Source organism: Mesoplodon mirus (genome assembly GCF_964341445.2).
Source record: "Mesoplodon mirus genome assembly, chromosome: 2".
Classification (NCBI taxonomy): Eukaryota; Metazoa; Chordata; class Mammalia; order Artiodactyla; family Ziphiidae; genus Mesoplodon; species Mesoplodon mirus.
In genome coordinates this window covers 44973166-44990254 of record NC_138977.1, presented here as the reverse complement: position 1 = coordinate 44990254, position 17089 = coordinate 44973166, and the positions used below count along the sequence as shown (strand labels likewise).

Here is a 17089-nt window from a genome sequence, read left to right as displayed (position 1 = left end):
ACATACCCCAAATATCATCATCGTGAAATGCCTTGGGCAAGATTCCATTAAACTATACCTATAAAACTTCACTGGAATCCATCACACCAAAGTTCTTTTACGAGAATTAGACTAATACTTCATATTTGTGATTTTTTAAGAATATTTTAATAAATAAAAATTCAACTTTTAAATCAGAATGACATTTTTTGCACATAATTTACTGAGCAAAACTTTTCTCTATAAATGGAATAAAAGTAAATTTTAATTTTTCTCATTAAAAGGCTCTAATTTCATTAACTTGTATTAACAAAATATCCATACTTAATACTTTTTTAGGCCTCTTACTGCTCTCACTGCTCTAAGCCAGAAGAATATGGACTACAAAGTTCAGTCATAAGAGAATCCTTTTTTACCAAATCAAATGTTCATTTCTAAAACTAAATTCTCATTTTAAAATGCCTATAAAAGGACTACAAGCAAACTAATAGGAAAACACAGCTTGTATCCCTGCTACTCAAAAATGTGCTCTAAGTACCAGCAGCATCAGTTATCACCTAGGAACTCAGTACTGAAGAATTTCTGGCTTCACAAAGACTTAATGAATTGGAACCTGCAATTTAACAAAATCCCCAGGTGATTCATATGCACATGCACACCAGTTTGAAAAGCCCTGATTTTTATCATTAATGCTCTATCCTGGCTGTCCATTAGAATCAGTTTGTAGAACTTTTTTTAAAAAATGCTGATACTCAGCGCCTTACTCCAGACTAATTAAGTTAGTATATTAGGATTTGGGTATTAATATTTTTAAACAGCTTCCCAGGTGATTATAATGGGCAGACACAGTTGAGAATCAAGTACTTAATAAAAGGTGAGGAATCCAAGAATGAAGTAACACTTGATTGAAGTTGATTCAAAGTCAGATGATGGGAAAGGTATTAAGAGAAACTTAGTTCAACGGTCCCCTGGAAATCTGAATGGTGGCCATTTTGTATACTGGTACCTCTTTTCACTATCTGGGATTAATTCTTACATAGTTTAATTACCATTATAGTTTTGTGGCTATAAATCACCCTTAACCATTGTTAGTTATTATACACATCTGCCTATGCATCAGAAGTAAAAGGCATTTTTAATATCTTTTTTTTTTTTTTTTGTAGCACTGATTCTACTCCCAGAAGTCAGACATCCCAAGAAAACTCCATAGTGGTTGTTCAAAAAGGAAAACCCAAGAACACATTACTTGAGAATTCAACAACTAATGAAAATTTGTTTCTGTTGTTCCTCTTCTTAATGGAAATGAAGGTATGTGATATTAGGAAAGATCTTCTTCCAGATTATGTTAACTCGTGCTCAGAAAGGGATTACTTTGAAGAACTAGAAAATGGTGTTTTTAATATCATTTTAATACCAGAAAGGGAACAATTAATTACACATTAAGGAAGGCTAAACATAAAATAAATCTGCCTAACTTGAGGCTCTGTAAAAAAACTGACGTATTCATTTTACTCAGACCATCAATGTGAATCCTGATAACAGAAGTGTTATTCTTGATAACACTGATACAGTACCTCGTAGAACAGGCTGATACTATGGCTCCAGAGTGTGGTGGTTTTAAAATTATTACCTCTAGAAGATACAGAAATGTACTGATATGATATTTCTCAGTGTTATTAAAATATAAATAGAACCATGAACACGTTACACTTCCCACATCTCCCGATAACTAAGCAAATGATTTTTTCTGAATCCTTCCACTTCTTACCTTAAATTAAAAAAAAAAAAAAAAAAGACGGCCTTTATATTGTTGTAAGAGTACATAATAAATTCTGTGGTTTACCCTTTAAAATTAAGTATCAGTATTCATATTAAAACAGTAAAATTTTCATTTTTAAAACAAAATTAGGTATCATGAAAACTATCACTTGTGATTAAGAGGAATATTAATTCGTAACAACTTATTTTAAGCAGAATTCCCAATCATAAAATGTCTAGTAAGCAGTAAGAAGCCCTATAAATGTCAACTCATCATTGGTCTGCACCAAAAGATAAAGGTTTATATTTCCTACATTACTGCAGTTCTAGAAATGCTAAATCATATAATTAAGCTGCTCAAATCTTCACCCTATATCATTTCTATACCCTTGGCCTGGTATCATATTTTGTTTCCAATACAGTAAATTGAACTCAGTCTAAATTATTCTTCTACAAGCGTTATCAGCCTACCCACTCAAGAAAGATAAAGTATCTAAGTAGTTTAAAATTTTTCAGAAGAAAATTCATTACTAATCATTTTTCTTAAATCACCAAACCCTATGTGAAGATGCCATTTGGAAAGCTCTATTACAAGAACTAATTTTAAAACCAAGAGCTGCATCATTGTGAAAGGTATGAGATCCCTGTACATAAGCCTTAGGGTAGACTTTTAAGTCTACTGATCAGTCTTTTTAAACGCATCTACTTAGGGGAGGTAAAATGAAGGCCTGTCAATTTTATCACAAAGCCCAAATGGCATTTCAAGTATATCTGAAAATAGTCAAGGAAGAATAAGAAAAACTATTTACCTGATGGCAGAATTTGGTCTCGTTCTTTTAATGTAATCCATGGCCTCGGAGGAAGCTGCTCTGGATGAACTGGAAAAAACGTATATTCTTTTAAACATATTTTCATGTCTTTCTAAAATCAGTATCATTTGCTTTATAATGTCAAATCAGCTTCTGTTTTCTCTTCAGCTATAATGCCCCACAAACTGACTTAAAAATATAGTACTGAAATATAATGAAGATTTAGAAGCTGAAGGAAGTTGACGAACAGTTCTTCATAAAACATGTAACTAATATCCAAAAAGAACATGAGGAAATTCAGTAGTGGCATTTATACTTACACAGTATTTATTAAAAAGTACCTATTTAAAACCTTAACTAAGGCTGCTTCCATGTCCTGGCTATTGTAAATAGTGCTGCAATGAATACTGTGGTACCTGACTCTTTTTGAATTATGGTTTTCTCAGGGTATATGCCCAGTAGTGGGATTGCTGGGTTATATGGTAGTTCTGTTTTTAGTTTTTTAAGGAACCTCTATACTGTTCTCCATAGCGGCTGCATCAATTTACACCCACTAACAGTGCAAGAGGGTTCCCTTTTCTCCACACCCTCTCCAACATTTATTGTTTGTAGATTTTTTGATGATGGCCATTCTGACCGGTGTGAGGTGATACCTCACTGTAGTTTTGATTTGCATTTCTCCAATGATTAGTGATGTTGAGCATCCTTTCATGTGTTTGTTGGCAATCTGTGTATCTTCTTTGGAGAAATATCTATTTAGGTCTTCTGCCCATTTTTGGATTGGGTTGTTTGTTTTTTTTGATATTGAGCTGCATGAGCTGCTTGTATATTTTGGAGATTAATCCTTTGTCAGTTGCTTGTTTACAAATATTTTCGCCCATTCTGAGGGTTATCTTTTTGCCTTGTTTATGGTTTCCTTTGCTATGCAAAAGCTTTTAAGTTTCATTAGGTCCCATTTGTTTATTTTTATTTTTATTTCCATTTCCCCAGGAGGTGGGTCAAAAAGGATCTTGCTGTGATTTATGTCACAGAGTGTTCTGCCTATGTGTTCCTCTAAGAGTTTTATAGTGTCTAAAGGCAGGACAGGAATAAAGACGCAGACACAGAGAATGCAGCTGAGGACACGGGGAGGGGGAAGGGTAAGCTGGGACGAAATGAGAGAGTAGAACTGACATATATACACTACCAAATGTAAAACAGATAGCTAGTGGGAAGTAGCTGCATCGCACAGGGAGATCAGCTGGGTGCTTTGTGACCACCTAGAGGGGTGGGATAGGGAGGGTGGGAGGGAGACACAAAAGGGAGGGGACATGGGGATATATGTACACATATAGCTGATTCACTTTGTTATACAGCAGAAACTAACACAACATTGTAAAGCAATTATACTCCAATAAAGATGTTTAAAAAAAAAAAACTTAAGTAAGATGTTATGTCTTAATTACACATATAAATTGTGTTGACCCAGCCTTGTTCCCAGCTGGAAAATCAAAGCTATGTGAAGTTTCAACACACTGATGAATAAAATATTCAAATATTTTTAAAATAGAAAAAAACAAATATGCATGCATAATAAAAATTACTGAATTTTCTAACAGGGCTTTCATTTCCTAATTTTACTCTTTCTCTCATAAGGTCAATGTAAAGCAAGAGATTGGAGCTACATTATACAGAAAAAAGGAAGGCACTGGTTAAACATTAACTGCTCAGATATGATTGTCAATACTATGGAACTAAATGTTACCAAACTATCAGATGAAAGAAAATTACTAAGTTAAGATTTAACTTCCTCTTTTTCTTCTCCCTTTTAAACACATTTGCAGTTACAGAACAATTTGATTAGAGTTTGCAGATTTACCCAGGGAATTAGTGGATAAGAAATGTATTCCTTTAAAACAAAAACACTCCATCATCATCCAGCCACAGAAATTTTGACCACAGTATCCAAGACCTTTAAAAAAGTTTCACTTTACTAATCATTTTGATGTTCTGAAGTCTACCTAAAGGATGCCTGTTTTAGCAGCCATGCTTTTCACAAAGTGAAATGAACGTTATTTTGCACAGCCATATGAAGGTCATCATAAGATGACAAACAAACCATCCAGCTGGTTCAACACATTGAATCCTGGAAAATAATCATGCCTGCTAGGAGTGCCATGCCAGAATCTTGGCAACTATCTCAAAAAATGGAAAGCTCATTATATAAATATAATGAAGAGTAAACAAGGAACTTTTTAGCTGCTGGGATCCTTATTAGCAAATAGTTAAAAATTCAGAAAGCACAAAAAGTATCAAAATAAGACAAGTAAGGTGATGTCAACATTCTGACGCTTCCCATATCTTAACTGATACAGCACAATATATCAGTGTAAGTAAAACGTATAATATTCCCCAACAACAACCAAAGAACAAAAACATAGGAAGAGACACTCTATCTCACCAGTAACCAGGAAACATTAAAAAATGAGATAGCATGTCTTTATCCAGATTGACAAAAAATATTTTTAAGTTTACTAATATCAGTGTTGGTGAAGGTGATAAGAAACAGATACTTGCATGTACAACTGGTGGGAATACAAATTGGTACAGCTATCTGGGAGGACAAACTGACACCATCTTTTAAAATTTAAAACATTCATGTTCCTGTGACCCAGCAATTCTATTTCTTGGGATCAGCCCTATCTGCTTAAAGCAGCATTCAAATGGATATTCATTATGCCATTGTTTGTAATAGCAAAAACAATGGTAAATGGTTATTATCCATTTCACAGAAGTCTATGCTACAGTTTAAAAGAAAAAAGATAACGTGTGTGCTAAAGTGGAAAGGTATATAAGAAATACTGTTGAATGAGAAAAAAGTAGAAAAATATATGATACATTTTAATTAAATAATAAGATACATTATAATAATAGGATACATTTTATTAGAAAAAAATTTAAAACACACACGCCAAGTAATACCATAAAATTTCTACTGGTATAATTTTTATATGTAATGTCTATAGACATGTCTACAAGGATACACACCCAACTTACAAGTGTGTTTACTTACACGGAGGGGACTGGAATTAAAGGTAGTGGTCAAAGGAAAATCTAGTCTTAATCGGAATTTAAGTATTTCTTACAAGGAGAATAATATACTCATGTGTGGCACATACTTAAAATTGACTTTTTTCAAAGATAAAATTGCATAGCCAATGATATGACAAAGGAGAGGAATACAGAGTTATATGGGCCAACTATCAAATCATATAAAGACTGTTTAATAGATAAATCTATATGGTCCTAGACACAGCACGAGGATTTGGATCAAAATTGAAGGTAAGTCTATTCTCATTATGAAGAGAAGAACAGCAGTTGACATCTTAATACGTCTTTCAGCATCATACCTATAATGTGATAAAAACAATTCTCCCATTTTTATCTCCCACACATGCCACACTAAGTGCAAGACAGCCCTGAAGCCACCAGGAATAGACCCAGGGTGGTGAGGCATGCAAGGAAAGTTCTGATTTCCCACACCTCCCAGTGGCCGGCAGCATTGGGCCTGGTCTCCCCACAGAGAGGGTGCCAGCTGAGCCTGGGAGGACCAACAGAACCCACATGCTAAACCTAAATTGGCTGCCTGCTATTGAGGTTTTTAAAAGGTCATGAATCTCCTAACAGAATATTCAAAATATCCAGGGCACAATTGAAAATCACTGGTCATACCAAACACGAGGAAAATCACAACTTAAGTGAGAAAAGACTACCAACAGACAACAACACAGAGATGATTCAGATGTTGAAATTATCTGACAGAAATTTTAGAGCAGCCATCATAGAGCTGCTACAAAAAGTAATTACAAATTCTCTTGAAAACTGAAAAAACAGAAAACCTAAGGAAAGAAGTGGAAGGGCACAATAATAATGATAACAAAAGATAAAATGATTGAATTTGAGAACAAATCAAGAGAATTTACTCAACAGGAACAATAAAAAGAAATCTGAAAAAAAAAAAGAACAGAGCTTGAGGAACCTGTGGGACTATAAGAGAAGATCTAAGATTCATATCATCAGAGTTCAGAAAGAGAATGTAGACTTAAAAGAATTCTAAGAGATAATGACTAAAAATTCTCAAATTTAATAAATAACATAAATCTACAAGTTTAAGAAGATTTGCAAACTTCAAACAATAAAACCAAAGTAAGCCACACCAAACCACATCATAATGAAACTGCTAAAAATTAAAGACAAAAATCCCAAAAAGCTCAGAGAAATGACACATTACCTAAAGGGGAACAATAAGTTTCTTTTCTAAAACCATGGTGCCAGAGGAAGTGATAAAGTGCTAAAAGGAAAGAACTGTCAACCTCAAATTCTGTGTCCAGCAGAACATTCCTTCATAAATCAAGGAAAAATAAAGATGTTATCAAAGGAAAACTACAAGACTTTGTTGCTAGCAGACCAGCCCTTAAAGAATTACTAGAGGAAGCTCTCTAAACAGAAAGAACATAACAGAAGAAATGGAACATCAAAATGGAAGGAACAGAGAATGACTAATATTAAGGATAAATATAACAGATTAACCTTCTCCACATAAGCTTCTTAAATCGTATCTGATGGCTGAAGCAAAAATTGTGACGCCTGTGTGGTACTTAGTACAGGTAGAGGAAATACTAGGGACAATAATATTTTAAAAGTGGGGAGGGTGTGGGGCTTCCCTGGTGGCGCAGTGGTTGAGAATCTGCCTGCTAATGCAGGGGACACGGGTTTGAGCCCTGGTCTGGGAGGATCCCACATGCCACGGAGCAACTGGGCCCGTGAGCCACAATTACTGAGCCTGCGCGTCTGGAGCCTGTGCTCTGCAACAACAGAGGCCGCGATAGTGAGAGGCCCACGCACCGCGATGAAGAGTGGCCCCCGCTTGCCACAACTAGAGAAAGCTCATGCACAGAAACAAGACCCAACACATCCATAAATAAATAAATAAATAAATATATTTTTTTTAAAAAGTGGGGAAGGTGAAGGGACACAAATGGAAGTAGGGCATCAACAATTCACTTAAAGTGATAAGACACCATTATCAATAGACTGTGCTACATATGTATATTGTGATATCTAAAGTAATAACTAACAAAACTATACAAGACAATATACTCTAAAAAAGGATAAATAAAATAATATGGAATCCTAAAAAAATGTTTAAGTAACCCACAAGAAACCAAGAAAAGATAAATGAAGGAGAAACAAAGGAAACAAACAGAATACAAGTATCAAAATGGCTGATTCAAGTTCTACATATCAATAATTATTTTAAATGTACATGGTCTAATAAATACACAAATTAAATGAGTGGAATCTTGGCAGAGTAGATAAAAATCATGACATATAAGTCAACTGTACACTAATACAAGAAATTCACTTCACATACACATAGTGAAGCTGAATCTAAGAGTATGTAAACATTAAACAAACCAAAAAAAAGCAGAGTGGTTATGTTAACATCAGATAAAGTAGACGTAAGAGCAAAAAAGATACTAGGAACAAGGGAGGTTATTACACAATGATAAAAAGTTCAATTCATCAAGAAGATGTAGCAATCCTACATATGTATACATCAAACAACACCACTTCAAAATACATGAAGCAAAGACTGACTAAGCTGAAAGGAGAAACAGACAAATCCACAACTATGGTTGGCAATTTCAGCACTATAACATCTGGTAAGACTACTAGATAGAAAGTTACAAAAAATATAGAGGAATTAAATACCACCAGCAACCGGCATGACCTGATTTGCATGTGTAGAATACTCCACCCAACAAACCACAAAATATATACTTTTTTCAAGCACTCATGGAACATTCACCAAGATAGACAATAAAACAAACCTCAAGAAATTTAAAAGAATTGAAATAATACGGAATGTTTCCCAACTGGTCCCAAACTGGAATCAAACAAAAAGTTAGTAACAGACAACAGGAAATTAAGTAACATATTTCTAAATAATCCATGAGTCAAAGAGGAAGACTCAGAGGAAATTTTTTAAAAAATACACTGGACAGAGGGCTTCCCTGGTGGCGCAGTGGTTGAGAGTCCGCCTGCCGATGCAGGGGACACGGGTTCGTGCCCCGGTCCGGGAAGATCCCACATGCGGCTAGGCTCGTGAGCCATGGCCGCTGAGCCTGCGCGTCTGGAGCCTGTGCTCAGCAGCGGGAGAGGCCACAACAGTGAGAGGCCCGCGTACCACAAAAAAAAAAAAAAAAAAAAATACACTGGAAAGAATAAAAATGAAAATACAACATATAAAAATGTATGGAATGCAGCTAAAGTAGTTCTGAGAGGGAAATTATAGTGTATAGTGCTACTTCCTTACATTGAAAATGAGGAAATATTTCAAATTGACAATCTAAATTGTTACTTCGAACAAGAAAAAGAACAAAATAAACCCGAAATAAGAAGGCAGAAGAAACTACTAAGATATAGGGATACAGAAAGGTTTAACACAGAAAAAAAACAGAAAAAGACATACGGTGCAAATTCTAACCAAAACAGAACTCACGCAGCTATATTTTTTTCATGTAGCTAATTAATATGAAAGTAATAAGAACAGCATAATGATAAAAGTTTCAAATAACCAGAAAGATGAAACACATGAAAATATATCCTCAATATATGTAATTAAAAGTTGTAAGAACTACAAGAAGAAATAAACAAATCTGTAATCAAAGTGGGAGATTTTAACATAGCTCTATTAGTAATGAATAAAAACAAAGTAATCATTAAGTATATATAACACATTCAAATTAGCAAACTTTAATATACATAGATTGCTGTACCAAACAACTATAGAATTTGCATTCTTTTTAAGTACATATTTAACATTTATAAAAAGTAATTAAGCATAAGCTGGCTAATATATAACATATTTTTAGAATTGAAATCAGAGTACGTTCCTTGACCACAATGGAATTAAGCTAGGAATCAATGACAAAGAAAACTAGAAAAACTCCCCTAAAAATAAAAAAAGTAAACTTCTAAATGACTCATCAGTCAAAGAAGAAATGAGAGCTTGGAGAAAATATGCTGAACTGAATGATAATGAAAATTATACAAATTAAAACTTGCAGGATATAGCTAAAAGTCATGTTTAGAGGGAGATTTATTAATGAATACATCAGAGAAAAAAATGTCTAAAAGTGACAGATTTAGGTGTTATAAGAAGTTAGAAAGAAAAAAGCAAATGAAACCCAAAGAAAGCAGAAGGAAATAATAAAGATAAGAAATTACTGATAGTGAAAAAAAAAGTATGAGAGAGATGACCAAAAAAGCTAAAAATTGGTTCTTTTCTTCAAAGAAAATATTGATAAATCCCTGGACAAGACTATTCATGAAATAAATAGAGGCAACACCAACAACTAGTATCTGGAATGGAAAAGAGACATCACAATACATTAAATGGACATTAAAACCTCATAAAAAGATATTCTGAACTGTATGCCAATAAATTTGAAAAATTAGATAAAATATTCAAATTACCAAAAATCTTTCAGAAACTGATAAAAAGAGAAATGGAAAATCAGACGAGTATTATAGTTATTAAAGAAATTAAATCAGTAAATGAAACTGCCTACAAAGGAGCCCCAGGCTCAGATGTATTCTACCAAATATTTAAGAAAGAAAGAATACCAATCTTAAATAAACTCTTCTAAATAACAGAAAATGAGAAAATAATCCCCCAAAACTTTAATGAGGCCAACATAACCTTTATATCAAAACTTGACAAGAAAAATTACTGGTCAGTCTCACTCAAACACACATGCAAAAAATCCTAAGTAAAATATCAGCAAACAGAAATAGGGATATATAAAAAGAATAATAATATATTACAAGTTACTTGGGCTTATTCCAGTAATACAAAGGTGGTAATATGAAAAACCATCAATGCAATTACAAAATTAACAGAATAAAGGACAAAAATTTTATACTCATCTTAATAGAAAAAAAGCATTTGATAAAACTCAACATTTATTCATGTTAAAAAATAACAGGGCTTCCCTGGTGGCGCAGTGGTTGAGAGTCCGCCTGCTGATGCAGGGGACACGGGTTCGTGCCCTGGTCCGGGAAAATCCCACATGCCGCGGAGCGGCTAGGCCCGTGAGCCATGGCCGCTTAGCCTGTGCATCCAGAGCCTGTGCTCCACAACGGGAGAGGCCACAACAGTGAGAGGCCCGCGTACAGCAAAAAAAATAAAAAATAAAAAAATAACAGACTCTTAGCAAACTAGGAATAGAAGAAAATCCTTAATCTGATTAAACTATCAATATAAAAATTACAGTGAATGGGCTTCCCTGGGGGTGCAGTGGTTGAGAGTCCACCTGCCGTTGCAGGGGACGCGGGTTCATGCCCCGATCCGCGAGGATCCCACATGCCGCAGAGCGGCTGGGCCCATGAGCCATAGCCGCTGAGCCTGCACGTCCAGAGCCTGTTCTCCGCAACGGGAGAGGCCACAACAGTGAGAGGCCCGTGTACCACAAAAAAAAAAAAAAAAAAAAAAAAAAAAAAAAAAAAAACTACAGTGAACATCCTACTTAATCATAAATTATTAAAAGCTAATAAACTATGAAATTAGACAATGATACCCATTATCACCACTTTTAGTTAGCAGTTTACTGGTGGTCTTAGCAAGTGCAATAAAGAAAAAGAATAAAAGATATAAGAATTAGAAAAATAATATTAAAAGTAGAATTTACAGATGATATGATTGCATAAATTGGCATTAAAATTCATTAGGATTAAAAAGAATTGAGCAAAGTGGTTGAATACATATTTAGCAAGTGTTCAGCAAGGTGGGAATACCAAGAAGTATACAAAACTCAACTGCACTCTACAAACCAGCAACATCCATTAAGATACTATTTATTTTCAAAAAGACTATAAAAGCATCAAAAAAGTCAATACCTAGAATAAATGTAATAAAAAATGCACAAGACCAATACACAGAAACCTAAAACTAAATAATGAGATAAATTAGAGAAGGCACAATAAATAAAAGAATATTCTACACTGTTAAGATTAGAAAACCCAGTGTTGTAAACATGTCAGTTCTTTCCAAAGCAATCTACAGTTGACCCTTGAACAATACAGGGGTTAGGGGTCCTGACTCCTATACAGTCAAAAATTTGCATATAACCTTACAGTCAGCCCTTCATATCCACGGTTCCACATCCACAGATTCAACCAAACATGGATCCTACAGTACTGTTCATTGAAAAAAAAATCTGCATATAAGTGGACCCGTGCGGTTCAAACCTGTGCTGTTCAAGAGTCAACTGTATCCCCAATCAAAATCCCCACACTTGGGGGAGGGGAGAAATTTGAAAAGCTGTTTCTAGCAATTTTAATGAAAATACAAGGCAAAAGAAGCATGGGGCCAAAACTAGCCAAAACTTTATAATCAAATCAAGAGGGAAGACTTACTCTACTGTATCTCAAAACATTTTATAAAACTGCCATAATTAACAACAATGTTATACTGCCGTAAAGACTAGTGGAAGAGAACAAAAAATAGAGAATCTAGAAATACCATACAAACATTGATGATTCATGACAAAGATGGCACAAAAAAAAACAGTAATGAAAGGACAGTCTTTTCAATAAATGGCTAAAGGTTAATTTAATACACACATGGAAAAACTGACTCCTGTGTTACACAAACTCAATTCTGGGAAGACTATAGCTCTAAGTGTTGCATGTAGAAAATGGAGTTTTTAGATACTAACATAGGAGAATACATTCATGAGCTTGAGCTAGAGAAAAATTCTTAAAGAGAACACAAAAGCAGTACCACACTAGAAAGATCAATAAAGCAGAGTATGTTAAATTTTTTCTGTTCATCAAGAGACAAATTAAGAGAGTGAAAAAGCAACAAGAGCACCAGAAAAGGTATTTGCAACATATGTATCAACAAACAGCTTATATCTAAAACACATGAAAAACTCCTTAAAAATTACACACACACACCACACATGCCATATGGCTGGGTCAACAGGCTATATCCATAGAAACAAGAGATACTTAATTTTTAAACAAGAAGGAAATAACATACACATGAGGCTATATCCATAGAGACAAGAGATACTTCATTTTTAAACAAGAAGGAAAAAACATACACGTGCTTTGTATACAACTTAACAGCCACATATTCTTAATTTCTTACTAAAAGGACTTCTCTAATAAGTTTGTTATCTCTCTCTCATCAATCAACCAAAAAACTTTTAAATAACATTAATTTGATTTCACCTTTTTGTAAATCTTATGATTTTTTTTAAATTTTGTATGTAGGTGGGTGTCTTCTATGATACAATTAAAAAGAGAACAGCCAAAATATTGTGATGATGGCCTCTACTGAGATCTAGATTTCTCTAGCTCTGTTTCAAGATTCTGTATTTTAGAAAGGCATTATTCCAAGAAAAATATCTGAATTTAGTAGCATCTCCATTCTTTTAAATGTATCTTGAGTGTTTAAACAAACAAAAAAGTTTTAAGTCAAATACTTAATAGCTTTCTTACATTAAAAATTTTTCATTTGGAATAACACTATTTTGATCAGATAAATCTGGTGTTCTTAATTAAAATCTTGCTTTCAAAATTTCCACAGATGTGTAGTGAATCAAACAAGTCATTTCATTCAGGAAAAATGTGCACAATATGTGGGTTCCAAACATTCTGCATCAAATTCAAACAATTGATAACTATGTATCTTTGTGATTAAGAGCAAGACAATCTTGAGTTCACAGCTCTGGCATTAATCAGCTGTGTACTTAGGTAAATTACTTTACTCTCTGAATCTCAGAATTTGCATCTGTATAATGCCAGTAAAAATTCCTACCTCCTAGGTTCCTAAAAATATTCAACAAGATAATGTAACTAAAGATCCTAACATAAAGCACTCAGTATGTCAAAAGAAGAATGTCCCACTACCATGGAGTATACTAATGTCAGGAACTTCAATCCTATAAGCAGTTATAAAACAATGGTCAGATGCCTCCAATAAAAATTTTTAAAAATAATAATAACAACAACTAAAAAAAAATGGTCAGAAGCTCTTAAGCAACATGTGATCTATTAGCTAACGGTAATATCTGTAGAGTTTACTGCTTTGTCATTAATATTTACCTGCAAGATTGTCAAGCATGAAGTTCAGTAGCTTTCGGGTTCCATCTGGGTCCTGGTATAAATTGAGAATATCCTGTGATAAAGGATTGCCTAAAGACAGAGAGAAAAATAAAATCTGTAAGAGTTACAATTTAAAGACAAAACAAATGTACACTATAAAACAAAATACTAATTTTCTAAAGTGAATTTTACTGTACTTAATCTGTTACATAAATTTAAAGAAATCGTAGGAACTAAATACTCTTTGTTGAGAAAGTCATAAAGAAAAACTTCAAAAGAATTATTTCTTGCCAGATTTCAGTTTATACTGTATACCTATATAATTTGTGTGTGTCAAAATCACATATATACATACATACATACATACACACACACACACACACATACACATATTAATCTTGGTCAGTTCTGAAGTAATATCAAAACTTGGCACCCTTAAGTAACCCATAGGTTCTACATTTATCTTTGAAGTTAATACTCTAACTGAAAGAAAAACAGACTTGTATGAGAAAGAATGAGTGATATAAAAAAGGAGGGTCTTCCTAGTTCGAATATTTATACTACACATGGAGAAAAGGAAGGTATTTCAAGTGAAAAGAAAACCTATCATTACCAAGATGAGTTAATGAAATGTAGAGGGAAATAAGAATTTTTTTTATGACAGTGATCAGGGGTATCTGAATACTGAGAGTACAGATTTATCAAATTTCAAAAAACAAACTACTGTTAACAGTCTATATATTCTCTTAAGAAATAAAGGCAGTATTTATTAAGATAAGCATGCAAAAAATAGTCTAGCAAACAGATTTGAAAAAAACAAAAATTGTAGAACTTTCAGAAATGATGTTTCTAATTATTAAAACAAAATCTTTAATGCAACACACACCAATCAGAATAGCTAAAATTAAAACGCAATGACCAACGAAGTGGTTAGAAAGAATGTGAAGTATCTGGAACTCTCAGAAGTTGCTGGTGAAAGTGTAAAATAGTACAACTATGGTGAAAATCTGGTTAGCAGCTTCCAACTGACTTGAAAGTGGGAAAAAGAAACTTCCTGGGTTGATGGAAATGTTCTACATCTTGAGTTAAGCAGTTACTTTTGTCAAAATTAGTCCAGCAGCATACTTAAGTATTTGGGTATTTTACCGTATGTAATTATAATTCAATAAAGTACTAGGGGAAAAAACCATGAGTGAGTTAGGCAGTAGATGACATACAGCTGAAAATAAAATAAGTGAACAAGAAAACTATATTCAAAGAAATTACCCAGAATGCATCACTGAGCATCAAGAAAATAGAAAATATGAGACAAAAATATGGGAGTGAGAACAAGAAATCTTAATATACATTTAATTGGAGCTCTAGAAAGAGAGAACAGTACTTTGGTTTCTGGTCTGACGTGTAAAGAGACTGGAAGTTGTCACTCCCACCACCACAACTGAGGTCACAAGGCAAACTGCTGTCCTGAACACAAGCAGGGCCCCACACTTTGCTGCATTTTACTCCCCGGGGTTCTAATGGGTTCCCACTATAAAGACTGGAGAAAAAAAACCCTGTGCTTCTGTTAGGGGAGAGGGAAAGTAATGTTCTCCTCAACCAATTCTGCCCACAAGGGAAACCATTTTACCAGAGTACAACTAAGTGGGGTTTTACCAAAGCCTAACCAACCCAATACTTCTCTTATCCCACTTCAGCCCCCTCTAGTGTGTGGGGAGGAAGGATACCCAACTCAGACTCACCAAAAGACTGAGACCTAATCATAGGACTAGAGGACTCTTCCTCTCCTTCACACTTCATCACATCAATAGAGCTCCTATATAACAGAGGGTTAGAGCTCAAGAACTGCAAGCCTCAGATCCTAGATAAAGAGTCTCTGGAAAAACCCAAGGATAACAGAGGTGACAAAAACAAGGACATGAGAGGAAATTTTAGACTCTGACACACAAGATGGAATAAATAGTAAACACATTCTGACTCCTAGCCAGAAGGGGATTAGAGAGAGAGGAGAAATGAGAGAGGCAATATTCAAAAAGAAAAAGGCTGCAAACTTTCAAAAGCTAACTTTTTAAAAATTGAATAAACCGATACAAGAAGCTCAACATATACAAAGAAGTTTAAGAAAACTTTCATTTTACGTTGTACTGCAAACTAGAGAATGCTAATGGCAAATACAAGACTTTAAAACCAGATAGGGAAAAAGGATCAATTACTTCTAAAGAAAAAAATATGAGAATGTCAACAAAATTCATTAACAACAACAGAATACAGTACAGTAACAGTAACAATACAATAGAATAATATCTCTAAAGAGTTGCAAGATGGTATTTGAGACCTTAATACTCCTCTACCAGGCACCAATATAAAAAGTAGACAGAAAATCAATAAAGATGAAGAAGACCCTAACAACACTCAAACAACTAACAGATATCTATATAATACTCTACTCAAAAACAAGAAGATATACTTTCTTTTCGAGTACACATGAATATTCACCAAGAGACACCATACTCTGGGCCAGGAAACAAACTATAACATATTTAAATAAAATGAAATCACACAAAGCATACTATCGGACCATAACAAAACTAGAAATTGAAAACAGACAGACATCTGGAAAATCCCCAAGTACTTTGATACAACTAAATCAGTGTTTAGAGGAAAATTTATAGTATCTAATGCTTATATTAGAAAAGAAAAATCTAACATCAGTGACCTAACCTCCATATTAAGAATCTAAAAAAAAGAAGAGCAAATATACCCCCAAAGAAACCAAAAGGAAGGAGCTAATAAAGAGCCAAAATCTATAAAATCTAAAATAGGAAAACAACAGATTACTACTGAACTCAAAAGATGGTACTTTGAAAGAGGCAATAAAATTGACAAACCTCTCTTTGACCGGACAAAAAGACACAAACTATACACATCAAGAATGAAAGACGGAACAACCCTTGATACATTAAAAGGATAGAGAATATTAAAAAATATTTATGTGCATAAATTCAACAACTCAGAAGAAATGAATAAGTTCCTTCAAAGACAGAAACTACCACACCTCAAAAAGAAATGGATAGAGAACAGCAAAAATGGCACAGAAGAAAGACAAGATCCAGCCTCAGCCACCAGAACACAGGCACTAGTCCCCCCCACCAGGAAGCCTACACAACCCACTGAAACAACCTTAGCCACTGGGGACAGACACCAAAAACAACAGGAACAACGAACCTGCAGCCTGCAAAAAGGAGACCCCAAACACAGTAACATAAGCAAAATGAGAAGACAGAAAAACACACAGCAGGCGAAGGGGCAAGATAAAAACCCACCAGACCTAGCAAATGAAGAGGAAATAGGCAGTCTACCTGAAAAAGAATTCAGAATAATGATAG

General features: G+C 34.2%; 1 protein-coding gene across 7 annotated transcripts in view; it reads right to left on the bottom strand.

Moving 5' to 3' along the window:
- Nucleotides 1-17089, bottom strand: part of CNOT6L (CCR4-NOT transcription complex subunit 6 like) — a 124620-nt gene that overhangs the window by 31939 nt on the left and 75592 nt on the right. For all 7 annotated transcript variants that reach the window (XM_082632553.1, XM_082632552.1, XM_082632548.1 and 4 more), the window contains exons 5-6: nt 13707-13796; nt 2547-2615 (exon numbers count right to left, since the gene is read on the bottom strand). In XM_082632553.1, the coding sequence (XP_082488679.1) occupies nt 2547-2615; nt 13707-13796 (159 nt within the window). The remainder of the gene's footprint in view (nt 1-2546; nt 2616-13706; nt 13797-17089) is intronic.